This window comes from Meles meles, chromosome 1 (genome assembly GCF_922984935.1).
Source record: "Meles meles chromosome 1, mMelMel3.1 paternal haplotype, whole genome shotgun sequence".
Classification (NCBI taxonomy): Eukaryota; Metazoa; Chordata; class Mammalia; order Carnivora; family Mustelidae; genus Meles; species Meles meles.
In genome coordinates this window covers 1,228,041-1,252,003 of record NC_060066.1, presented here as the reverse complement: position 1 = coordinate 1,252,003, position 23,963 = coordinate 1,228,041, and the positions used below count along the sequence as shown (strand labels likewise).

The 23,963-nt window shown below is 64.5% G+C and overlaps 2 protein-coding genes across 4 annotated transcripts; both read left to right on the top strand.

The window, feature by feature from the left end:
- Positions 1-6,307, top strand: GLI4 (GLI family zinc finger 4). 3 transcript variants are annotated; one of them, XM_045981781.1, is made up of 4 exons: positions 1-53; positions 1,384-1,713; positions 4,463-4,579; positions 5,267-6,307. In XM_045981781.1, the coding sequence occupies exons 1-4, from the start codon at positions 5-7 to the stop codon at positions 6,178-6,180; spliced, it is 1,410 nt and encodes a 469-aa protein (XP_045837737.1). In that variant the 5' UTR covers positions 1-4; the 3' UTR covers positions 6,181-6,307. The 3 variants fall into 3 exon arrangements, with proteins under 3 accessions (XP_045837737.1, XP_045837747.1, XP_045837729.1); XM_045981791.1 differs by lacking the exon at positions 1-53 and having other exon boundaries at positions 80-1,545; XM_045981773.1 differs by lacking the exon at positions 1-53 and having other exon boundaries at positions 80-1,713.
- A 567-nt stretch (positions 6,308-6,874) lies between these two features.
- ZNF696 (zinc finger protein 696) lies at positions 6,875-22,098 on the top strand. The gene is made up of 5 exons (XM_046019681.1): positions 6,875-6,921; positions 9,601-9,684; positions 9,879-10,765; positions 17,737-17,844; positions 20,484-22,098. The coding sequence occupies exons 1-5, from the start codon at positions 6,875-6,877 to the stop codon at positions 21,590-21,592; spliced, it is 2,235 nt and encodes a 744-aa protein (XP_045875637.1). The 3' UTR covers positions 21,593-22,098.
- Positions 22,099-23,963: the final 1,865 nt, after the last annotated feature.

Here is a 23,963-nt window from a genome sequence, read left to right as displayed (position 1 = left end):
GGGCATGGGCGCACTTCCGGCCGGCGCGCGGGCGGCCGCCTCCCGCTCGGAAGGTGAGTGGGCGCCGGGCGGCGGCGGCGGCCGTGGGGGTGCGCGGCGAGTCCGCGCTCGCGCGTCGTCCCCGCGGGCCCCGCCCCGGCCGCATCCCGCGCCACTGTGACCTCCGCCCGGGCCCGGCCTGGGGGCGCGGGTGGGCTCCCCGCCGCCCCGGGGCGCAGAGGAGGCCTCCGCGGGGTGCGGGCCGCAGCGGGCGCACCGGCCCCGGCGAGGGGGCGGAGATGGAGCCGGCGCGACGCCCACTTTGCAGGGGGGACGCGGAGGCTCAGAGAAGCCCGCGGCCGGAGACCTCGGCCGGGCAGCCCGCGCCCTGCCGCCCAGCGCCCCGAGATGGAGCCCTTCCCCGCGGGGCTCGGGCTCGGGGCCGGGAAGGCCTGCTCCCGGCCGGGGCGTGCCTGTCCCTCCGCCCGCCCCCGCCTGCAGCAGTGAGGCGTGCCGTCTGCGCCCGGAGCCCGTGCGGGCGGCCGCGGACAGCCGGGCCGGGAGCGTGCGCCTTCCCTGAGAAGTCCCGGGAAGGGACCGAGGAACTGGAGCGGGACGGAGCGGGTGGAGGGCCCGCGCGCAGACGTCCTGACTGCGGCCCCACCCTGCGTCCACCTGGGCCCACTTCCCTGAGTGTCCGCGACCCTTCCCGTCGCGAGGGAGTGCGGTGTGCCGAGATGGCCCAGGCGCTGGCCCGGAGCCCCGCGGCCGCTGCTTCCCCGCGTCCTTGAAGCAGACAGTGTTAGTGGCCGTTGTTAGCGGCCTGTCACACCCCAGTAAGGACCCCGCTTCCCCACCGTGCGGAAGGACGCCCTTCTCCCAGGGCACCAGCCTCTCCTGCGAACCAAAGTAAAGCAGGTGCCTTGGACGCAGAGGAGGCGCGGAGCCCCGTGGGCTGCCCGTGGGGTCTCCAGCCCGCAGCCTCCGGGGCTCGGCGGGGTCTGAGGGCGGCGGTGTTCCCCTCAGGAACTGTCTTGTTAGGATTTAATCTGGAACGTTCATGCTCCTGCGCCTTGTCACCCTTCTCTGGGGCGGCAGCCCCCAGCGGCGCACGGCAGGTTCTGCGGGGAGACCCCACGTGCTCTAAGCTCTGGGCTGGGACAGCGCTCCAGACGGTGCTCGCTGGTGCCGGTGCCGTCGTTGTGACCTGACGTGGCGGAGTAAACATACCAGGGCCCAGCTGATCTCCCCCAGACCCCATGTGGCCCCCCCGGCATCCTTGTTCTGTCCCCACCCCATGAAGGAGCCCCCAGCTCCCTTGCGGCAGATGGGCAGCTGGCATGGCCCCCACCCTCCACTCGTCCCCCTGCCCCCCTCATCCTTCCGTGGTTTTCATTTCCCCAGGTCCCAGGTGTGCATACCTTCAGCAGGCCTCGGGGAAGATGGCGACCCTGGGGGACAGTCAGGAGCCCCCTCGTGTCCCGTCCCCGGTCAATCTTGCGTCACCAGGGACACCTGGAACCTGCCAGCGCGAGGCCCAGCTTCACCTCCACGGTCATGACCACGGTACTCACCCTGTGCTGCACTCCCTCCGCCTCCCTGCATCGTCCGCCCGCCCCGCACGCTGGCACTGCCTGCTGGAAACAAGGCAGCTCACCGGGTGCCGGGCTTCCTGCACCCTCGCACTTGGGTCAGGCCAGGGGCATCCGTGGCGGAGGCCAGAGACCGAGCCTTGTGAGCGATGGCTCCCTGTAGTCCCCTGGGACCGGGTTTGGGGGGATTGGGGAAGAGCAGCCTCAGGTAGGGTCCTGTGTCCTGCCCTCTCCCTTTGTGAGCCTCTGTTCCCACCCCAAGAAAATAGCACCCAGAGTTCTGGGCAGGCCAGTTTGGGTTGGGGGCCCCCTGGGACGTGCAGGGATGGCTGCCGGCCTGTCCCACCCTCCTGGCAGGGACTCAGGATGTCAGAGGCGCGGAAGTAGCCAGTGACTGGTGGGGGCCAGGGACGGAGAGGATGTCCAAGCCCATGACGTGGGGTGCCCCTGGGTCTTGCTCACACTCAGCCATCAGGAAGCCACAGGGGCTCTGCCCGGGCCCCACATGCCACAGGAGGCCTGGCCTCACTTCTCACAGCTGAGGACACAATGGACTGATGACCACCAGGTCAAGGGCCTGGGCGTGCTTCACCCCACTTTTGGCATTACGGGACGTGACGTGATGACAGCTGGGACGCGCCAGCTCTGTGCTGAGGACTCCGTGCGGGCTGTGTTGGAGCCCAGGGACTGTCCTCTTCTCGTCCTAGCAGATGAGGACAGTGAGGCCCACAGGGGTCACACAGGGCTAGGGAATGCGGGATTCAGCCCTCAGCTCCGTCCAGGATCGGAACGGGAGCAGTTCCTAACCTGTGCTGCGCCTGGCTCGGGGATGGCCCCCGGCCTCCTGCCCGTCCCAGTGGTGGCCAGGCTGCGGGGGGCAGAGCTGGGTGCTGCAGGAGGGAGCGCGTACGCTGCAGGCCCAGCTGCCTCTCCGTGCACGGTGCTTTCAGGCCTTTCCCCCACGCAGTCAGGATTACAGGCTGCTCTTCCCCTCCAGTTTCTCAGTCACTCCTCACAAGAGCCTGGCAAGGTAGGACCTGCCGTACCCATGTTGCTGACAGGGACGTGGAAGCCCAGATGTGAGCCAATGGAGGCCGGTGGGACTCAGAACACATCAGTGGGGCTCAGGCCTGGGCCCTCAAGCCCGCCTCCCCCCACTGGGCCCAGCAGGCTGGGGCTCGGGGCTCGCGTCTCCTAACTGGCACGACGTAGAACCAGGGAGGGACTGTCCCAGAAGACGTGTTGACCAAGGCGGTCGTGCCGGATGCGAAGACGGTGCCCGGGACGCAGGTCCTCCTGCCCCAGCAGAGTGGGGCTGCCCCTGATCCAGCAAGAGCCTGGAGGCCAGGCTGCGCTCCCTGAGTCACAGCCAAGTGTCCTCAGGTGCCCAGGGGTCTTGCCCAGCGAGAAGGGGTGTGGACAGTAGCTTCAGCACTCCCTGTACCGTTCCGAAATGGGCGAGGGGTGCTGCCTGCCAGGAGAACAACCAAGACTGACCCTAAGGAAGAGAGGCATGGGGCCTCCGGCAGGCTGCGAAGGAGGAGGTGTGGCTGGAGGGTGGAGGAGCCCAGGGAGGTCCAAGGGGGCAGGGGAGGAGGGCAGCCCAACGGAGAGAGCTGGGCCACATGGTCAAGCTGCTGTCCAGGGCAGAGGCTGCCCCTCACGGTCTCTGGACCTCATTTCCCTTGCTGGTGGGTTCCTCAGTGCCGTGAGGTCCACCCTCAGAGGAAAGACCCCAGCATCTCAGGAACCTGCCCAGGGCCCTCCAGCCAGTGAGACCAGGACTTCCGGAGTGCCAGCCTCCCTGCTCCCAGACCAGAGTGGGTGGTGCAGGCCAGAGAGAGCACTGGGGGTGGGGCCTGCCCTGGGAAACCTGGGGTCCCCGTGCCCGCACCACAGCTGGATCCCACAGTTTCTCACATCACCTGACGCAAGAGCCAGTTTCCAAACTCCAGCTGGGCACAGTGCTGGAGGGGGCGGGAAGGGGCAGAGGGCATCCTTGAGCGGGGAGCCCTTTGTCCTTGGGGTGGGCATGAAACTGGTCCAAAGAGGTGTCAGCCACTTGTCCCCGAGCCTCCAGAGCAGGGAGCTGGGCAGGTGGGGTGTGGGACAGGACAGAGACATTGGGAGCCAGGGCGCTGTGGGGCTGGCCAAGGGCCTGGCATGAAGCTGTGCCCGCCAGAGCCCGAGCTTCCAGAATGAGTTCTGGAAGGCATGGTCTGGAGCCCTGGGGCAGGAGGGGCAGCCCGGAGGTGGGGAGGGACCTTGTGGCCAGGGCGGCGCCCCCTGCCCCCAAGCAGGGGCAGGCTTTCAGACAGGGTTCCCAGCCTTGGCACTGAGACCTGAGCTCTGGCTGCTCCCCACCCCAGCTCTCTTCTCCGTGTCCACGTCCAAGTGTGGACTTTCTGTGCCATTTTACAAACAAGGAGCGCCCCTTCCAGTCACAAAAGTTCACCCCCGCCCTCCTGGCCCCAGAACTCTGGTGTCCACAAGAGCCCCAGGCCTGGGGCCTCCACGGAGGCAGAGCACTGTGTCACAGCACCGCTCCCCCCCCCGCAACCGCCCGGAGGTGCCCAGGGCTTCCGGAGGTGGTGGTGAGCGACTTGGGGGCTGGGAGAGGGCAGTGTGTGAAGGCTGCAGCCCAGAAAGGCCCATGTTCCCAGGACCGCCCCACGCTCCGGAGCAGCCAAGCAGTGCCAGAGGGCCCCTCGCTCTCAGGGAAGGAGTGTCCCGTGGCTGCGCCTGTCTCCCCTTATGGCTCTTGGGGAACATCAGCCCCGCGGGCCCCCCACGAGGGCAAGGAGCAGGTGGCATTCTACAGGCAGCTGAGCGAGGCCTGGGCTAGGTTGGAGAGGAGGGGGAGATGAGCCCCCGTCCCCCTCTGCCCCCAGACTCCCCTGGCTGCAGCCCGGAGGCGCTCTCCCAGCCACTGCAGGAGGAGGAGCCGTCCGGCCTGGATCTCCAAGGTGTGGAGGAGGTCCAGATCGGCAGAGACACCTGCTGGCCAGGTGAGTGAGCAGAACCCCCGTCCGGGCCCTGCCCGAGTGCACATCCCACGGCTGCCGCGTGCCGGGCTCTCCGCAGCAGCCCTGCATCGGGCCGACCACTGCCAGGACACCAGGTCGTTTGCCCCTGCCCCAGTGCTCACGTCTGTGCTGGAGAAGACCCCACCCGGTTCAGTCCCGGTCTGTCACTGACATTTCCCCAGGCTGTGAGTGCAGCCCAGACCCCTTCCCTGAGCCCTAGAGCTGTGGCCAGCCAGCATCTGCTGCTCAGCGGCACTCTGCGGCCAGGGAGTCATCTGGGTCCCCTACCCATCGTGTGGTACCCTGGGCCTCCACTAGTCCCCTAGTTGTGCTCTGGTCCCATCCCCTTCCCCCTACAGCCTGGCTGGGGTGGCACTAATCCCACCCCATGGAAGCCCTGGGAGCCGACCCTCCCCACCACAGTGTTAGGAGGGGAGCAGCGGGCCAGGCCAGGAGACTGTGGCCACCCAGACTCCATCCTGTTCCCGGCAGTGTCGTGGAGTGGCCCCATCCCTGCCGGGAGCCCAGGCAGCCCCTTTTGGAGCAGGGGGTGTGGTCCAGGTGGGTCGGTGGTCACCCCGGGCCCCAGCAGCTGGAGCGGCAGGGCCGGGGTTCGGCGGAGGGGGGTACGCGACAGGGTGCCATCTGCCCTTCCACGTCTCGTTTCAGACTCGGAGGCAGAGCCGGAGCGGGCCCCGTCGTCCCCCCACCCCCACCACCCTGAAGCTGGGGCGGACCAGGCCCGGGGGGCACTGAGGACCCTTTCCCGTAGACCCCGGTGTGGGGGCCGCTTTGGGCAGGAGTCCAGCTTGGAGCGGCCCATGGGCCAGCCGCCGGGGACCGCGCCCTGCTCCCAGAAGAGGGGCCCGTGGCGCGTGACGCTGCTGTCGCAGGGAGCCCCTGGGGCGGCGGAGGAGCCCGAGCAGCCGGGCGAGCCAGAGGGCGGCCGGGGGTCGGGGCCCGGGGTCCGGCATGGCGGCCCGCGGGGCGGGAAGCCGCACCGCTGCGAGGCCTGCGGCAAAAGCTTCAAGTACCGGTCGCTGCTGCTCAAGCACCAGCGCATCCACACGGGCGAGAAGCCGTACGCGTGCCACGAGTGCGGGAAGCGCTTCCGCGGCTGGTCGGGCTTCATCCAGCACCACCGCATCCACACCGGCGAGAAGCCGTACGAGTGCGGCCAGTGCGGCCGCGCCTTCAGCCACAGCTCGCACTTCACGCAGCACCTGCGGATCCACAACGGCGAGAAGCCCTACGAGTGCAGCGAGTGCGGCCAGGCCTTCAGCCAGAGCTCCAACCTGGTGCGGCACCAGCGGCTGCACACGGGCGAGAAGCCGTACGCCTGCAGCCAGTGCGGCAAGGCCTTCATCTGGAGCTCCGTGCTCATCGAGCACCAGCGCATCCACACCGGCGAGAAGCCCTACGAGTGCGCCGAGTGCGGGAAGGCCTTCCGCGGCCGCTCGCACTTCTTCCGCCACCTGCGGACCCACACGGGCGAGAAGCCCTTCGCCTGTGGCGCCTGCGGCAAGGCCTTCGGCCAGAGCTCCCAGCTGATCCAGCACCAGAGGGTGCACTACCGGGAGTAGCGGGCGGGCGTCCGCCGCGGGGGTGGGCGGGGGAGGTGGTGGGGAGAGGCCTCCCGCTTCCCGCTTCCCCCTCTTCCCAGGCCGCGCCGCTATCCCCGCACGCCCAGCGGCCCAAATAAATTCTTTTTGACTGACGGAAGCAGGAGTTGCTGCTGCCTGTGTCTGGAGAAGCGTGGCTGGCGTTTGGTCTCTGGGGACCCGTGCCGGGAGGCCTCCTGACTTACCCGGGACCCATAGCCAGTGTTTCCAGGTGCAGAGAGCCCAAGAGGGGCAGGCGAGGTCACGTGGTGGCTGCCCAAGGCAAGGGCCCTCCTGTCCCTTACCTTGAGCCATGTGCGAAGTGGCCCAGGCTTCACAGCTGCCTCCAGCCCCCAGAAGAGGCGGGGTTGGGGGGGGACGGGAGGTTCGTCTCCTGGCAGGCATAGACCTCTGCAGCTGTGGCCCGGCCTTGGCTTTGGCCTTCCTCAGACCTGGCCTGCAGCTCTGACCTCAGCCTGAGGTACAGGAAAGAGCTCAGCTCGGTGGAGAAGCCTGCACGTTCCCCGCCCCGCCGGCTCCCTCCTGAACACTTCAGGGACCTCCCCATGCTCAGCCCCTCCCATGGCTGCAGCTCTGAGCTGGGCCTCCCCAGTTCCAAGCCCACGGGCCTCTGGCTGGACTGCTACACCTCTCTGGGCCACGTTCCCAGGGCACCATGGCCACCAAGCACTTTGGACTCCTCGCCGTGTGCCCCCACTCAGGGTAAGAGCAGCTGTAGGAGAGAGGAGTAGAAGTCAGGGTCAGGCAGTTTCTGGACCCCAGCTTTGAGGCTCCAGACACCTTCTGAGTCATCTTTGCTGGTGCACTGTGGCCTGAAAGAGGAGGAGAGAAAGCCGCCTTCTCCCCCCAATACAGCAAGGGTCATGTGGGACCTCGGCGTTCCCAGCCCTGCACGCACACCCCCCAGGGCTTCACGGGGAGCGGGGGTGACAGCCTGCACACCGAAAGGGTCACCCCACCACCTCTGTGCCCAGGCTGCATTCGGATGCTGGCCCCGCGCCCAGGCTTGGTAGGCGGCCACCAAGAGTGGAACCTGGAGGTCCTGGTCCACACCACCCTAGACTGTCCCTAGACGCCAGTGCCCCACGCACCTCTCTATAAGGACTGGGTGGGGCGGGGCCTGCACAGGTCAGACTGGACCTTTTTGTTCTACTCAGCCCGTCAACTGATTGAATGCGGCCCACCCACATAGGAGAGGGCGCCCCTTTCAGCCTGCTAACTGAAATGTTCATCTCCAGAAACAGCTTCACAGACATACCAGAATAATGTTTGACCAAATGTCTAAGCACCCCCTGGCTCGGTCAAGTTGACACCTACAATTCACCACCACAAGCAAGGATACGAATTGTACTTAATGCCATAGGTCAGCCTAATTCCTCCTGCTACAGAGGGGCTCTCACCATGACAGAGCGGAGCTGAAGGCAGTTCCAGACCCGCCTCCTTCTATAGGGGCGAGGAGTCTTCTGAAGCTCAGGCAGCTTGGAAACATCCCTGAGAAGGGCTCAGCTGGGCCCCCGCGGGGTTCACACTATTCCCCATCCATCCCTGGGCCGGGCTGTGGCCGAGGAGCTGGGCTTGAGCCTACTGTTGAGTCCCGCTCATCGTCACACCACCTGCTGGGTGGGCTTGCGGGGATGGGCGGCCTGAACCCTAAGTGTTCTTCACACACTTGTCTCTTTCAGTCAATACACAACATTCCGTATTGGGTTTCATGCTCTGAGCCCCCAGATTAATGACAGCGAGCCCCGAGGGGAAGGGCCTGCTGTGTGCCTCGGGCTGCCAAGCGGGCGGGTAACGAGCTCCCAGCAACCAGCCTCTAAGGACATTCACGCTACCTCGTAGGCAGCTCTGCCCCTCATTTCTGTGCCATCTTGGCCAAGGTCCAGCCGCTCTTTTGGCCACACGAATGTCCTGCATGTGACACATGACGGCGTCTGGGTGAGCCCTGAATGAGGTAATGCGAAGGACCAGCAGAGGGGTGACTCTGGGGGGGCGGGTCTCGGGCTGGGGAGGGCCGGGCGGGACCCGGACCTGCCGAGGAAACTCTGCACGCTGAAAGAACCCGCCACAGGTTGGAGAGCGGCGGAGAGGATGGTCCCGCGGGCCGCCGGGCGGGAGGCGCGGCAGGAGGAGCGCATCCCTCCCTCCCCCGGCACCGCCCGCTCCGTCTGGCGTCCCTAGCAGCAGAGCCTCGCACGGCGGCCGGTCCAGAGAAGCGGCGTTAGCATGGCCTGGCAGGGGGACGGGAGGCCAGCAGGGAGCGTGGGTGGAGGTGAGGGACAAAACTTAGTCTGGTGCCACTAGCATCTAGGTGTTATTCACGAGAGAAATGCTGAAGGCCGCAGTTCAGTCAGTGCTCAGATGGCCTCGAGTGACACATTGCAGGAAATCCTCACCCATGTGCAATCCCCCTGCTGTTCCTGGGCCTCAGACACGTGGCCACAGGGGCAGACCGGCGCCCAGTCAGGGCTGGAACCCGCAGGGCGCTCGAGAGACGAGGTGGATGTGCCGGCCGGGGAGGGCTCGGGCTGGAGCGCGCGGGCTGGAGCGTTGTGGGGTGGTGCGGCGAAGATCTCAGGACCGTCATGAACGCGCGAGCGTCCAGCGCGAGCTCAGGCTAGGTTCCACATCAGAGATTCACACCGGAAAGGAGCCAGTGAGTGGGCCAGACGTGGCAGAGCCTTTGGTAGGGGGGCAGTCGGTCGGGGACCAGAGTTCACTGCAGAGACACCCTCTGAATGTGGCGAATGTCGAGGCACACTGGCTGATAGCGGAGGCAGGGAGGGGACCGCGGATGCTGGGCTCGGGGACAGACAGCAGTCGTCTGCACTGGGGGGAACCGTGATGCTGTCACCATGCGGGATACGACCATCACCCAACACTTCTGGTGTCTGAGAAACACCAGGAGAGGACCCGCCACACCCCTGCAGCGCGCTGCCACAGCGGAGCCTTCAGGCAGAGACCTCGTGCCCCAAACACCAGCACCGCCACGAGGGAAGCAGCGGCAGGTAACACTCTCCTTCCCTTGTGTTCCGACGACACCACGGCTGGGGCCCTCGCTGCGAAGGGCTGTGTGCCGCACCCCCACGCTGAGCCCAGCCCGCCTTGGGTGCAGGAAGCCAGAGCTGTCTCCTGCCGCTGCTGCGGGCCCCACCCAGACGCCCAAGAGAGGGCGGCCTCTCTACAGTCTGTTCGGCAGTGGACACGTTTCAGGGGCTGTCCCCAGCCTGGACCTCCCTGTTGTTCCGGCTGCACCTCCGCCTTGGGGTAGCTCCATACACCCCTGTCTTGGCCTTGGAGGTCTCGTGCTGCGCTCAGCGAATCCTCCTGAGGCACCCGCCACCCCCAAGACCCCTCGCCTTGTCTTTTCCTGAATCTTAGTTCACGGGGTGTGAGCACCCAGCGAGAGGCCACCCGGTTACACCGCCCGGGGAACGGGCTGGACAACAGGTCCCTAGGCCTGGGGTAAAGCAGGGAATCTGGGTTTGTTCCCAACACCCCCCGGGACAGTGACAGCTCCAGCTTGGGACCCTCTGGTCTCATGCGCCCTCAAAGGAGGAGCACCTGTGCGGGCAGGTTGGGCTCAGACCCCGCCCGGCCCGGCCAGCCGCCCCAGCCGGGGCTCCGTTCTGAGCACCCGACTCCCTCGGCGGCCTCAGGGCCCTTGCACTGGCCGCAGCGGTGCGCGCGGTGCCCTCGCCCCCGTCCGAGTCCAGGCTGCAGCGACGCCGGCCTCGCCGGGCCTTGCCCGCGGCCCTTCCCGCCCGGACCACGCCAAACCCCGCAGACCCGGGGTCTCCGCTCGGACGCTGGCCTCCCGACGCCCCCCGTACGGCCTTCCGGGCCCTACACGCCAGCTGCCCCGGCCCGTCCCCTCCCGGCGTCTGCGTCCGCGACCGCTGCCCGGAGTCCGGCGCCAGCAGCCCGCACCTCGGACAGCTCCCGGCTCGCGCGCCGCCTCAGGCTCTCGGGCGCCCCCGCGCGGGTCCCCGGGGCGGGCTTCGAGCTTCCCGCGGCGCCCGGAAGTGCCGGCGGCGCGGGGCGGGACTTCCTGTGGGCGCGGCGCGCGCCTGCGGTCCCCCCCGCGGGGGTCGCGGCCTGCTCCGGCCTCGCGTCCCGTGGCCGCCGGGGCCCGCCGGGGCCGGGGCGGCTGGAGCTGCGGGAGGAGCCGAGGAGGGGCGGCGGCGCGCGCGTCCCCACGGCTCGGGCTTGCGGGGCGGTGCCGGCGGCCTGGGGCCCTCGTCGCCCTTCCGGGCGGCCCCCGCGCCCCCGACGACGGCGGGAGGCAGGGCTGCGAGGAGACCCCCGCGGGGCCCCGGACGGAAGCCGCGGGCCGCGCCGCACCGGCACCTCCGAGGGGACGGCGGCCCCGTGTGCCCGCGGACTCCCGGCCCTTTCCTGGCCGCGGGCAGGGGGTGTCCTTCGTCCAGACCCGCCCGCGCCGGCCCGGGAGGCGGGTGCTGTGACCCCGGCCCGGGCTTCCCGGCCGGCCGCCCCGCCCAGTGCGCAGCGGCCCTGCGAGGCCACCGGCCCTCCGGCTGCCCCGGTGAGCACCCCCCGCCCGCAGAGGGTCGGCGGCCAGCCACACCGGGAACAGACGGGGGACCTGCGGGCACAAGGGGCAGATCGCTCCCCTGGGCCCCCTCGTCCGCCCAGCGGCACCCTCCGCCGGCCCCGCCTGGGGGAGGGCACCGGGCGATGGCGCAGGACGGGCCACACTTCACATCTCTGAAAGGCCTGGACACTGTCCACGGTCCCTACCCTCGAAGGGCCCTCAGGCGTCTTTAAAGTCCTCGGGACTGTTCGTGGATTCGGGTTTCCCCTTGCGGGCGCCTGGGCCTGTCCGTGGTGTCACCGCGGGGCGCCTCACGGTTTCCCGGGCCCTGGATGGGAGAGCGGCCCCGGGCTGCATGGCTGCTGTGGGACACGGGAGATGGAATTTTCCCGAGGTGGACTGGTGAACATTTTTAATTTCTGTTAGTGTACTTAGAACTCCCGCACCTTCGGTGTCCTGTCCCTGTGGGGACCTGGCCTCAGATCGCCGGCCCACCTGAGCACGCAGCACCGCTCGCGCGCACCCTCAGACGGGCCCCCTGGGCAGCGACCCGCGGCTCGGGGTCAGTGTCCTGCGCGCAGACCAGCCAGCCAGACCTGTCAGAGGTGGGGCCTCCCGGGCTGAGCCGCAGGCTCCCCTCGGGCTCGCCGTTCTTCATGAGCCTGATCTCTGCTTTTGGCGGTTTGAGGGAGAGAAGTCAGTAAAAAGCAGTTGTCTCTGACCGGAAGTTCGGTTTATTTTTCGGAAAGGTAGGCAGATCCTACATATTTTCATTGCTCTGTCGCACTAGCACCGAGCCAGCCTGAGGCACACGGAACACAAGCTGCAGGGGCATCTTTCCAGTCCGACACAGGGCGCGGGGACCCTCCTGCGGGGACCCCCCGGCCGCCGGCCAGCGCCCGGAGCAGGCTCAGCACAGTGGTGCAAGCCGGCGCTCTGTCCAGCCTCCCCGCCGCTGTGAACAACGCTGCACCGGCCAACTTGCAGCTTGCGGGCTCTCCTCCCCCCACCCCTGCAGGAACCCACAGTCCCAGCTCCTGAGCCTCCCAGGTGAGGCGCACCCATGAGGAGGCCAGACCCCCAGGGGGTTAAGCTGCACTCCTCATATGTGGGAGTGAGGACGGTCCAGGGGCACACTGCCAGCCCTCTCCCGTGTCCCCACGCGTCGCAGCTCTCTGGCCACCCAGCCCTGGGCCCTTCTCAGCCTGTTTCTGGCCTGGCCTCCCCCTGCCCCCAACACACCCCTTCCTACCGGGAGCATCTGTCCTTGCTGCCTTTTAATCCCTCAACCCGGCTCTAAGAAGACCCAAGTCTCTACACGCTGTGGCTTGGAGTCTGATGACATTTGCATACGCCCCACAAGGAGGAGCAGATTCTGCAGGAAATCCTGGCGGAGACAGACCCTCCAGGCTATGTGTGGGAGGAGAGGGGGTGGGCAGAGCTCCCAAGGCCTCGCCGCTGGACCAAGGACCTGCTGGGTCCAGCAGAAGCCATGGGGTGCCCAGGGGCTGGTGGGGCTGTCCCCAAGGAAGACGGGAACCATGACGTGAGCCCGGAGGCAAAGGCAGCCTTACCCGAGCCTGGTGACCCACCAGGAAACTGGACAGGTGGGAGACGCTGTAGCTGTGGCCCCAGCTGGAGGGGACACACAGTATTGAGCAGGTGTGGGGAGACCCAGTGGGCCAAGCCGCAATCCCCCCGGCGGAGTCCCGCAAGGCCACCCGGCGCGGGGCCCTCGCGCTCCAGCCTTGGAAGCTTACCGGCTGGGAGCAGCCTCCCGAGGGCGCTGGGGGCCGGAGGGGTTTTGGCCGCCGGCCCGACGCGCTGAAGCAGGGGCGCAGGCCCATGCGCGCGAAGCCGTGCGAGCCCGGGAGAGCCTCGTGCGCAGCTCGCCCTTCACGCTGCACCCGCGGCCCCACAGCGGCGAGCGGCCCCGTGCGCGCCCGGAGCGCGGACGCGCCTCCCGCCGCTGCCGGCCCCTGAGCCTGCGCCGTCGGTCCGGGAGCCCGGCGGCCGCGCCAGACGCGGGGGTGCGCCCTCACCCCGGGCCAGGCTAGCCGAGCCCTACCGGCGGGAGAGCCAGCGGCCTGCCGTGGACAGACTCTAGGGGAAGCGCAGGACCCGAGGGCGACGCGGACCCCCCACAGCAGCCCCGGGCCGAGCCTCGGACAAGCTCGCGCCCAGCTTTCCTGCGGCCGTCGGGCGCCGACGGTCCTTCCGTTTCCAAAGGGCTCTTTGAAGGGTTACTACGAAAATCGTCGGTCCAGTCCGGCCCCTTGCATCGTTTGCGGGATCCTGGTCCGGGTCCTTGCCCCGCGACACGGACTCGTCCGCTCCCTGGCAGCTCGCCCGGGCCGTCGGGGGCAGGTGCGAGGGCAGGTCGCGCAGCCCTTCCCGTCTCAGGGCTGGGATCGCGGGCTCGGGGCGGGGGGGGGGGGGGGGGGGGGACTGTCCTGCAGCATCGAGGGGGCGGGGCCGGCGGCCTGGGGCGAGCTGGGGGCGGGGCCGGGGCGGAGCGGGGGTCGGCAGGTGGTGGGAACCGAGGCGGGACTTGCGGCTGGGAACGCCGCCCGTGGGAGGAGCCGCCTGCCACAGTACCCGAGGTGCTCCCTGGAATGCGGAGGGAAAACTCTTTCTCCTTCGAGATCATCCTTTTAAAATGTCTTAATTTTTACGTGTATTTTATAGTTAGAAACAAGTAACGTAGCGTGTGGTGGGCGTTTGCGGATGCCGGCGGCCGGGAAAAGCCTCAGCACACGAGATGCGGAGGCTGGACGGGCAGGCTGCCCCTGGGGATTGTCGGACGGGAGAGGCTCCAGGAGGCCCGGGCCTGGCCGGAGGGACGGGGTGGGCTGCAGGGTCCTGACGAAGCTCTGGGCGGCGCAGCCTGCGATCTCCACTCTGCCCTCTTCACTGGGATTGCGAAACTTCTTTGGGGCCAGAAGAGAAACTATCCTGGGGGGAGTGGGGATTCAGACGGCCGGCGCTCGTTCCCTCCCCGCCCCACTGCTGGCCACCCGCCAAGCCTGTCCTCCATGGCCTTGGCCCTCATCTTTTTCCTCAGGTCACAGCAGGATGGCACCCCCTAGTCCCCATGAACCTGGCTGCGCCTACGGCTTGCAATAAAAGGGAACCATGACGAGCCAGCAGGCTTTCTCCGAATTCTTTCTGCCCTCTGCCTAGTGCCCAGCAGTGTTCTGTCAGCCTGGGCCGGGAATGAGGAAGACCGATGGAGCAGAGCCCGCCAGCTGGTTTCCAGCCACAGAGACTGGGTGCTGGTGTCTCAGTACCAAAGCAGCCAGGATTAGCCTGACCCGGTGAGGCTGTCACTTCCTTAACCCATGTGCCAGCTCCTTCCTCCGGAATCCCCCACTTTCTCCTCTCCAAAGTAGTGTCTCTCTCTCAGGGACCTTACTACCAGAAGGGGTGATGGACACAGTGAGGGGCTACAGACAGGCTGCACCAGCAGAGGGACAGACCCCGTGTACGGCAGGGGCTGCAGACCAGTGGGCGAGACTCCGGCCCTCACCCCCTCAGCACCTGCCTGGCCCGGCTGACACCTCTCTGCTGCTCCAGGCACCTGCCCGGTCTTGGGGACCCAGGGCCTGGACCCTCGAAGTCAAGCGGACCGCTGCCAAGGCAACAGTGAGCAACTGGAACTCCTCGGCAACGTCTGGGTCGCCCCTAGGCTTGGAAGGACCAGGGGAGGCCCATGGGGGCAAGCACGGCTCCAGCAACCCAGAGAATCCAGGTTTCCCGGCGGGGACCAGAACCTTGCCCGGCCCAGGTCTCCCTGTGCCCTTCTCACCTCTCATCCCTGCAGCGCCCTGTGTGGCCTCGGGCTCCAGAACGATCTAGGGGAACAGAGGGAGAGGAGCGCTCCCCAGAAGGCAAGGCATGCTCTTGCCAGAATGTATGAGGGAAGGGGTCCTGGACAGAAGCAAGTAGTAGGTCCCCCGGATCTCCCCCACACACACAGCGGAACCTGCTGGAAAAGAAAAGTTAAGGCGCAGGCCAAGATGGGGTCACCGCTCTACCGGCAAAGAGAAAGCCCTCTCCTGCCTCCTGGTTGTCAGAGCAGTTCCTGCAAGACAGGAGGTGGACCCCAACCCATTTTTTTATATTATAGAGGCAAAGCATTTTGTAGAAAATCTGGGAAACGGAGACAAACAGATGTCACAGTAGTTCTGCGTGGCAGAAATGTACTCTTCCAATTTGTTTCTATCTACACAGATCCTTTTTAGATGGTTTGCAAACACCAAGTGCGTTGGTCTCCTAATGCCTTTGTGTGTGCTTCCGACACTCGGGTGTTCTACGGAGCCACAGGACCGTCCCTGCCCCCAGCTCTGCCTGTGTCCACGGCTAACACTGCCGTGCATTCCCTCCCATCCAGCGGCCATAGCCTGCCTCCAGCTGCCACGCGTCCTCACGGTTCCTACTGTCATCAGCTCCCCGCCTTGCTCCTTGAGGATGGCTTTCTAGTTGCAAAGGGAAAAGAGGAACCACACAGCGGGAAACCCAGACAACACTCGGACCACGTAGTCAAAATGACCCCTAGCTAGTGACCAGCCGACAGACGCAGCGGACACCTCACTGCGGTCCCCCCTCTGGCCGTGTAGGTCCCGTGTTTGGTGAGGAGGAAAGGGAACGAGTCTGTGGACAGCGCCGGCGGAGCTTTCCAGGCTGGGAAGCAGAAGGAGCAAAGGCTGAAAGGCAGGAGCAGGCCTGGCAGGTTCCGGGAATGACGGCAGGTCCCACGGTTGGGAGATGGAGAGACGGTGCTGGACGCGCTGGGGTGACGGCCAGCGCCGGGCTGATGACGGTGAGGCGTGCTGAGCACAGCAGATGGCTCGGAGGTCCCAGCTCCACGGCCGCCAGCGCTGGCCCAGCCCAGCTGTGACAACCCCCCTCTTCCTGCCGGGCACCAGGGCCACTCACCGCCTGTGCTTCTGTTTGGTGAGCGGGGTTAAGGACACAGGGCGGACACCAGGGCAAGAGACTTTTGTAGACGCTTGTAGAGAGGGTCACTGTCAGGGAGCAGGTGGCCGTTTCCAGGGGCCCTCCGCGCTCTGGGGTCTGTGTCTGAACGAGGAGGTTGAAGAGAGGCCCCAGAAGTCACTGACAGGAGCGCTCCTGGGGCACGGAGAGACAACCGTGCGGTGCTTGGGGACATGCTGCTGGGGACCCAAGCCCCGTGACGCACACGCGTGGCAGATGCTGTGCCGGTTTCTCAGCAGCGACGAGAATGGGAGCGTCCGCTGTGTTGAGAAACCCCGGGTCGCAGTGCCCACGGGAAAGCCCCCCGATGACAGGAGGGACCGGGGAGGGACGCCAGGGAACTCCTAACTCCCACCCCCAGGACCTGGAGACTCGGGAGGGTCGCGGCTCTGGGAGGCCGGCGGGCCGGAGCGGAGCGGGGCGGGGAGGGGTCCGTGAAGACGCGGCGACCCGAGCCAGCCCCCGGCCGCCAACCTGGGGAGCCGACCCGGGGAGCAGCGAGGTGCACGGCCCTCCCGCGGCCTAGAGCGTCACCGGAAGTGCCCGCGCCGCGGCCGCCCGGGCAGCCGGGTACATAGTCCTCCCGCGGCCTAGAGCGTCACCGGAAGTGCCGCGCCGCCGCGTAGGGGACGGCGGCGGTTCCGGCGAGCGGAGGGGCTGCAGGTGAGCGGCGGTGTCCGGCTGCGGGCCGCCCCGGAGCGGGAACCTGGGGCTCGGGCGCGGACGCGTGTGCTTCTGCGGGGCGCTCGCGTCGGAAGAGCTGCACGTGCGCCGTGGGGAGTGACAGCCGGAGGGGAGTCGCGCCCTGAGCAGCGAGACGGCGTGGGGACGGCTCCCTCCGACCGCCGTGTGACAGCCGGGACCGGCCCCCGACCCGTGCGGCGGCCCCGGACAGCCCCGCCCCCACCAAGCCAGTGGGACGGCCTCAGGGGACCCCGGCCAGTGGGACGGCGGCGGCGCCCCTGGTCCCTGGGGTGGTCGCCGGGGGCCGCTGCGTCCCCCGCGGCTCCGGCCCTTTCCGGCCGTTTTTGGTTGGAGCGCGGGGCTCCCTCGGCTTGCGATGCGGGTCGCGCTGCCAGCGCCGCCGTGTGTGGGGTCGCTCCCCGCAGGTGTCACCGTCCGAAGAGTAGGGACGTGGAGTTTCCGTCTGAAGGTTTTACTGGTTTGTCGGAGAGAGAAACGGGGGAGCGGCGGGCAGCAGGCTCCTCGCAGGGCGCCCGACGCGGGGCTCCATCCCAGGGTCAGGACCGGAGCCGGCGGCAGGCCCTTACCCGACTGGAGCGCCCGGGCGCCCTGCGTCACCTTCCTCCACTGCGAATCGGGGACAGACGAGGAACTTAGGTTAAACACGGCGCTGGCCACCTGCCAGCTCCTCTGCGGGTTGCCGGGTGACTTTTCCAGCTCGTCGTGTTTTCCCGGCGTGTGTGGCGCTGCTTCTGTAGCGAGGATTGAACCTGTTACAACCCTGCCGCCCGCCCCAGGTTCTTTTTCTTTCCTTCTCTTTCTTTTCCGCACCGGACTTGAGTGGTTGCATCTGCCCCACGTGCCTCTGGTGCTCAGCGTGGCGGGATCGTCCTCAGGCCAGACCGCAGCACTCCAGTAGTTTCCTGTTTCCCTGGTTTCGTCACGTTATGATCAAATCTTTATAATTACCAAGAAAAATCGTCCATCCCTAGATGTGTCTCCAGACATTCGAGGACTGACCAACGGTGCGGGGTCGTTGGTGGCGGAGCGGGACCAGGCCGGCAGCTAGCCCGGGCCGTCCAGCTGTGCTCAGCCCACCGGGGCAGGGCTCAGGGACGCCATCGTGGTCCACACGGCATTCCCAGCCTGCACCCTATGGAGCCCTAGCTGCTCGGATGACTGTTTTGTCATGACTTCGGGTCCGTGGAGTCCCCAGCCGTGGCTCTGAGCTCACCCCACCTCCCCTGTCACTTTCTCCCCTTGTCTTCTCTCTTACCCAGGCAGGGATTCCCACTCCTGGTGCGTCTGCAAGGCACGGCAAGGAGAGCCCCCAGGCCTGGGTCTCCAAAACACCATGGAGAGGGCTACCCTGATGGACACACACACAGGTGAGGGGTGGGCAGCAAGGTGGGGCTAGGGAGGAGGGAACAGCTTAGGAATCGGGGCTCCCAGAGTCCCCCTGCCTGGCTCCTAGGGGATGTAGCTGGGCTCGGGCAGCACTTCCCTGTCCCCTTCTGTGCCTAACACAGCTCCCACCGCTACTGCCTGCTGTCCTCGCCACTCCATGTGCCATCCCTTTGCTCTCGTCGCCACGCTCTGCACCCCTCTTCCTCTGCCCCTCCCCTGCCTGGAGACTTCTGAGAATGAGACTGTTAATTCTGGCCCCGTTTCTTAGGGCCCCGGCTAGCCTGGGCTCAGACTAGGAGGCCCGGAAGAGTATGGAGAGAAAACCTGGCTAGCCTCCCACCCACAGCCCTCCCAGGCTCCAGGCCCCACTCTGTTCTGAAGGTTTAAGGCCTTGCGTGCAGGCTGTCGAAGCTGAGGACTCCTGTCCCGCTTACCGGTGTCACTGCGGCGTGGGACAAGCAGTGCCTGGGACGATGCCCGACCCCCACCCAGCACAGACACTCGCGCTGCCGCAGGCTCTCCCACCTCCCTGCTCCGGTGTGGCGTGCTCGGCAGCGGGAGCCTGTCTGAAGTAGACCCTGGCCGGCGGAATGTACCGCGGAACCCCCTGTCCACACACCTGCAGCCGTTCTCCCCGGAAGCCAGAGAACCCCCGTGTCAGGTGATTCAGCTGCCCTGTGTCCACGAACACACGCTCGTCCCTTTCGGTCCTGCCATGAAGCTGCCCTTCAAGTCCGGGCTTGCCCGCCCTCCCTTGTCTGACCTTCATCCTGGCCAGATCTGTCCAGACGGGGCTCTTCACTGTCCCACGGTTTTGGACCAAGTAACAGTGTCAGCAAATGTCAGCATACACAGAGTGGCACAGAAGAAACAGGTCACAACAAAGCACACATTTGTAAAGGGAATAGGACCACCGTGTCCTGGTTGCTGGTCCCAAGCACATGCCCTGGGGTTCGTGGCCTGAAAGCAGGGTGCAGGGGAGCGTGGGACCGGAGGTGGGGCTGATGGGACTGGAGCACGTCAGTCAGGAGACCAGCAGCTTTTGTCAGGGGACTGAGTTTCTTGGTCCGAAACCAGGTTCTAACCTTTTGGGAAGATTTCCCTCCACCAGGGTTTCTCAGCCTTGGCACTGGACATCCTGGGATGGAAGACTTCTCGTGTCTTCCAATGAATGCCTCTGGGGCATTCTACTCCCTCCTGGGCATTCTAGAATAGTCAGCATCCCTGGCCTCCACCCACAGAAGGCCAGGACCACCTCTCACAGTTGTGACAACCAAAGATGGTTCCCGCATAGCCAAATGTGCCCCACGGGCAAAACTGCCCCAGTCGGGAACAAGGCCTCCAAGTTTAGGGCTCCTCAGGGCAACCTGGGAGGTTATCACTGAGAGGATCCCCCCTCCACACCCACACGCACACTCAGGGCTGCCTGCTGGGGGCTGGCATGGCCTCAGAAGGCAGGACCCGAGGCCTGACCTGAAATTGGAAAGGGTGTATGTGCCCCTCCCTTTTAATTCTGAATAATTCTTCCTTCAAAACCAGTGCCTATGAGTTGTTTTCTTGAACTTCTAAGTCTGCCAAACCTCATGACCAGACTGGGCCTTCCTAGAGGGCCTCCTGTTTCTTGGCCCTGTGCCTGGGGTCTCTCCCCATCTCCAGGTGCTCAGTGGGACAGCCCCTAGTTAGTTAGTTTGTTAGTCGGTGAGGGAGTCGATGGAAAGCGGCTGTGGGTGTCCGCCCGCTCCACCGGCCCCTGGGAATCCTGGCCTTGCCCCGCCCCCGCCCCCCACGCAGGGGCCTCTGTCACCTGGGTGGCTCAGTTCTTGACAGGTGCTCTGGTACAGCCATGTAGGCACAGCCCCCTCGGTCCCCTTGGAAAGCTGCCCCAGGGGCTGCCCTCCTACCGAACCACCTGCAAGGAAGCATCCTTGTCTCACCTCCTGGGTGTCCCCATAGGCCCTGTGAACGTGGCAGGAACTGCCTGGCATTCTGTCTTGTGGCCACATCCCTAAAGCCGTTTTTCTTAATGGCTGTGTGGTCTGTGTCCAGGAGCCAGCAGGGCCAGGGGCAACCAGCAGCCTCACCACCGAGCAGCCAGGTCTGGGAGGCCCCGCAGTCCAGCCAGCTGGCTCCAGACTCTGGCTATTGCTTGTTCTTGCCATGGCGTGGTCTCTGAGGAAGGATTCTCTTACTTGCCTGGACCAGAGACCTTTGAGTTTGGTGGGTCGTGGGGAGGTGTCAAGGACAGAGTTGTCGGGGGGTCCAGAGTTGGGGAAGTGAGCTGGGAGGACCCGTGCCTCCCGGTGCCCCCACCTCGGTGTTCCTCCAGCGGTGTTCTTGCCTTCCAGGCCGTACGGCAGAGCCAGCGGCACCCAAGGCCCGGGCTTCTGTCTCCTGCTGTCCTGAGCCTGAGGGGAGAGGCTCAGGCCACCCTGGAGTCCCAGAGGAGGGACCACAGGCATTGGGGAGAGCTGGGCAGGTGTGGCGCCGGTGTCTGCCACACACTGTTACTGTCAGCTCTGCCCGTACCCTGGCGGCCACCACCCTGTCCTCGCCCACGCAGCTGTGTGCCCTCAGAGCTTCCTTAGGCCTCCAGTCACTCGCCTCTGACCCTCTTTTCCAGCTTCCCTGGCACAGGTGACAGGTGACAGCCAGGCTTCCTGCTGGGCTCCTTCAGTGGCCAAGCGAGGGGCTCAGAGCGCCAAGCCGACGCCAACACAGGAGGCTTTGGAAGAAGAAGAGCCTCGCCAGAGAGAGAGAGTGCTGGGCCCATTACAGGGGACTCCCTGGGCCCTGGGGCTTCTGGATGGCTGTGGGAATGAGGAGGCCGGAGACAGGCCCAGAGAGTCCCTGAGGGTACCAGTTGTTTCTGCGAAACCTGGAGGGCAGAGCAGTCTGGATGGAAGAGTGTCCCCGTCAGAGGCTTCCCCAAACGCTTGCTCTGCAGCAAGCAGGAGGGGCCCCCGCAAAGGGCGGCCTTATCAGTGTGGCACCTGTGACCGGAGCTTCAAATGCTATTCGGACGTGGTGAAGCACCAGAGCATTCACTCCGGGGAGAAGCCGTATGCATGCAGCGACTGCGGGAAGGCCTTCATTCACAGCTCGCACGTGGTCCGGCACCAGCGCACCCACCACGGGGAGAAGCCCTATGTCTGCAAGGAGTGCGGGAGAGCTTTCAGCCAGAGCTTCAACCTTGTCCGGCACCAGCGAACTCACACGGGAGAGAAGCCGTACGGATGTGCTGAGTGCGGAAAGTGCTTTGGTCAGCGGTCAGACGCCGCCAAGCACCAGAGGACACACACGGGCGAGAGGCCGTACGCGTGCAGCGAGTGTGGGAAGGCCTTCCTGCACAGCTCCAATGTGGCCCGGCACCAGCGCACCCACCACGGGGAGAGCCCCTACGAATGTCAAGAGTGCGGCCAGGCCTTCAGCCAGAGCTCCAACCTCCTGCAGCACCGGCGAGTGCACACAGGCGAGAAGCCCTACGCCTGCCCCGAGTGCGGCCGCGCCTTCAGCCGGAGCTCCTTCCTCAGCGAGCACCGGCGCATCCACACCGGGGAGAAGCCCTACGCCTGCGGGGAGTGTGGCCGCGCCTTCAGAGCCCTGTCCGGCTTCTTCCGGCACCGGCGGGTCCACACAGGGGAGAAGCCTTTCCACTGCACCGAGTGCGGCCGTGCCTTCCGCCTGAGCTCACACCTGATCCAGCACCAGCGCGTCCATGGCGCAGACTGAGCCTGCAGACAGGCGGGGATGCGGCACCCGTGAAACTCTGGCTGCGCCTGGAGGATTGTGTCCTTCATCCCACCTGCATGAGGAGGATGAGGGAGCAGCTTGGCGCTTTTAAGTTCTCGCCCGTGGGGGAGCCCTTAGTGCGTCCGCTGCTCCCCGGCTGGCGGTCGGAGGAGAAGGAGTCCAAGGAAGGCTGGTTTAGTAGCAGGGAACGAAGGCGACCCCGAAGGAGGGCAATCTGATGAGGACACGTGTCCCTGAGACTGATTCCGTAACGGTAGCACTTGCTGACGTGTGATTCACATTTGTGCACCACGTAGATCTTGAGGGCTGGGTTTTATGAGATTTGACAAATACAACCTGTTTTGACCTTTAGAACCACTGTGCTCTCAAGATAATAGACTGTCTCCATTGCCCCCTTAGCCTCGGAGGCACCCAGTGACGTCGTTTCTGTGGCTCTAGTTTTGCTCGTTCTAGAACCTTATGTAAATAGAATGATTTCACATATACTTTTTAATGTCTGGCTTCTTTTCCTCTGCTTAACATTTCTGAGATTTATCTATCAGTGGTTCTTTGTTTTTGCGTTGTTGTTTTCTTAGTTCCATGGCACTTTTTAAAAGGCAAGAGTCCCTTTCTATTTTGTGTCAAAGCTCTGAGTTTATGTCTGTGTCTCTACATCCAAGTAGGAGCTCCTGTAGCCAGAACTGATTGAACACAGCCCTCAATTCAGAGTATACCAGAACGGAAGATACTCCACCAAAGAGTGTCTGTGAAGTATGTCATGGAGGGTGTAAGAGATGCCCCACAGAGACCACAGGCTGGGCCAGAGGAGGAGAGGACACAGATCTGCTGTGTTTTCACACCGTTTCAGAGAATGCCAATTGCAGAGCTCTGCTCAGCCTCTTAAAGGCAATACAAGAAAAGGAAGTTTAAGATATTTGTACTTTTTTTTTAATTTAAATTTTACTAAGTTAATCTATGGTACAGTATTGGTTTCTGGAGTAGAATTCAGTGATTCAAGATATTTGTACTTTTGGGGCACCTCGGTGGCTCAGTTGGTGGAAAGGGGCAGGAAAGGAAAAGGAAAAGAAGGATATTTGTGCTTTCTGCAAATGTTTCTTGGGCACACGCTTGTCCAGGCTCTGTGCACTGTTCTGGGAGAGACAAAACCAGCCTGACACATGTACTCAGGGACTCTACAGGTTAGAGAGTGACCCAGACAAGGAAAGCCTCTGTGTAGCGCCCAGTGAAAAGCCCAGAAACAGCAGTACCTCCAGGGCACCAAGAGCACAGACGATCAGGGCAAGAGAAAGACATTGGGAAGAGTTCCCAGGAGGGCTGGTTCCAGAGCCCGTTCTTCAAAAGATTTCATCAACAGATGGGCTCAGTGTCATGTACAAAGCAGAGGTCAGGGTGCACTCGGGTGTGTGAAAGGGTATGAGAAGTGTGCGCACTCATGGAACCTTGGAATCTGCAGTCAAAGAAGGCAGAAAGTAAAACTCAAGTGAATTCACTATTTATAACTTACTATTTCACATCATACCGCAACAGCTCCTTGGATACAGACATGTGTTACTTGCCAGCAATGGAAGGAAGGAATGGCAAAGCATCTTTGTTTCACGATCTAGAACACAATGAATCGAGTGAAGTCATCTTGTTGAAAGTTTACTGTAATGACTAAGAAAAGTCAGCAGTCACCTGGCCATGAGTCCTGGGGCCCAGCTTCAGGGTCCCCATCTGTGCTGGCCATCCTGTGGTTCAGTGCCACTTCCTGGTTATCACCTGCTCCAGCTTAACTACTGGTTGTGTTATTTTGGGTCCTATAAGCGGCTGGGACCTCCAAAATCGCTGTACAAGTCTAAAGCTCTCGGGGTTCACCTATTTCTTTTCTGATGCAAGCTTAGGGGAAGGGCTGTGCAGCCTATGGAGGCAGAGCTGCCCTTAGGTGGATTCAGTGGCACCACAGCTACTGGGCACCTGAGTCTTGGGCCAATGGGGAAGTAGAAAACTGAGCCCACAATTCTGGTGCTGAGCCCAAATCCTCAGATAAGCTGAAGGGTCCCAGGTTCATGGTGCCTCTCAGAGACCAGTAGAAGCTAAAGCAGTCACACTTTGGAGGAATTAGACCTGTAGTATTCCTGTTTATAAGGTCAGGCGAGAGCTTAAAGACCACCAGCCACATGGGAAGTTCTCACTGAATGCGGGCCAAGGGAAACAGCAGGCAGTAGACAGAAACCTCGGAGAACTGCAGGTGATGAAATCGCCAGGTGATACAGCGAGAGAACAGTTACGTGTGAAGTACACAGAAATAAGACAATCACGGCAATGAGAAAGCAATATCAGACTATCAAGCATGGATGGGCAGGGTTTTTAA

Bases quoted from the DNA above. Each gene is read 5' to 3' on its own strand.
- GLI4 (XM_045981773.1), top strand. From the start codon at position 1,320: ATGGCCCCCACCCTCCACTCGTCCCCCTGCCCCCCTCATCCTTCCGTG. The intron at 1,714-4,462 runs GTGAGCGATGGC...CTCTGCCCCCAG, and splicing joins GAGGCCAGAGACCGAGCCTT to ACTCCCCTGGCTGCAGCCCG. The intron at 4,580-5,266 runs GTGAGTGAGCAG...GTCTCGTTTCAG, and splicing joins CAGAGACACCTGCTGGCCAG to ACTCGGAGGCAGAGCCGGAG.
- ZNF696 (XM_046019681.1), top strand. From the start codon at position 6,875: ATGGCCACCAAGCACTTTGGACTCCTCGCCGTGTGCCCCCACTCAGG. The intron at 9,685-9,878 runs GTAAAGCAGGGA...CGGCGGCCTCAG, and splicing joins AACAGGTCCCTAGGCCTGGG to GGCCCTTGCACTGGCCGCAG. The intron at 10,766-17,736 runs GTGAGCACCCCC...TCTCTTACCCAG, and splicing joins CCGGCCCTCCGGCTGCCCCG to GCAGGGATTCCCACTCCTGG.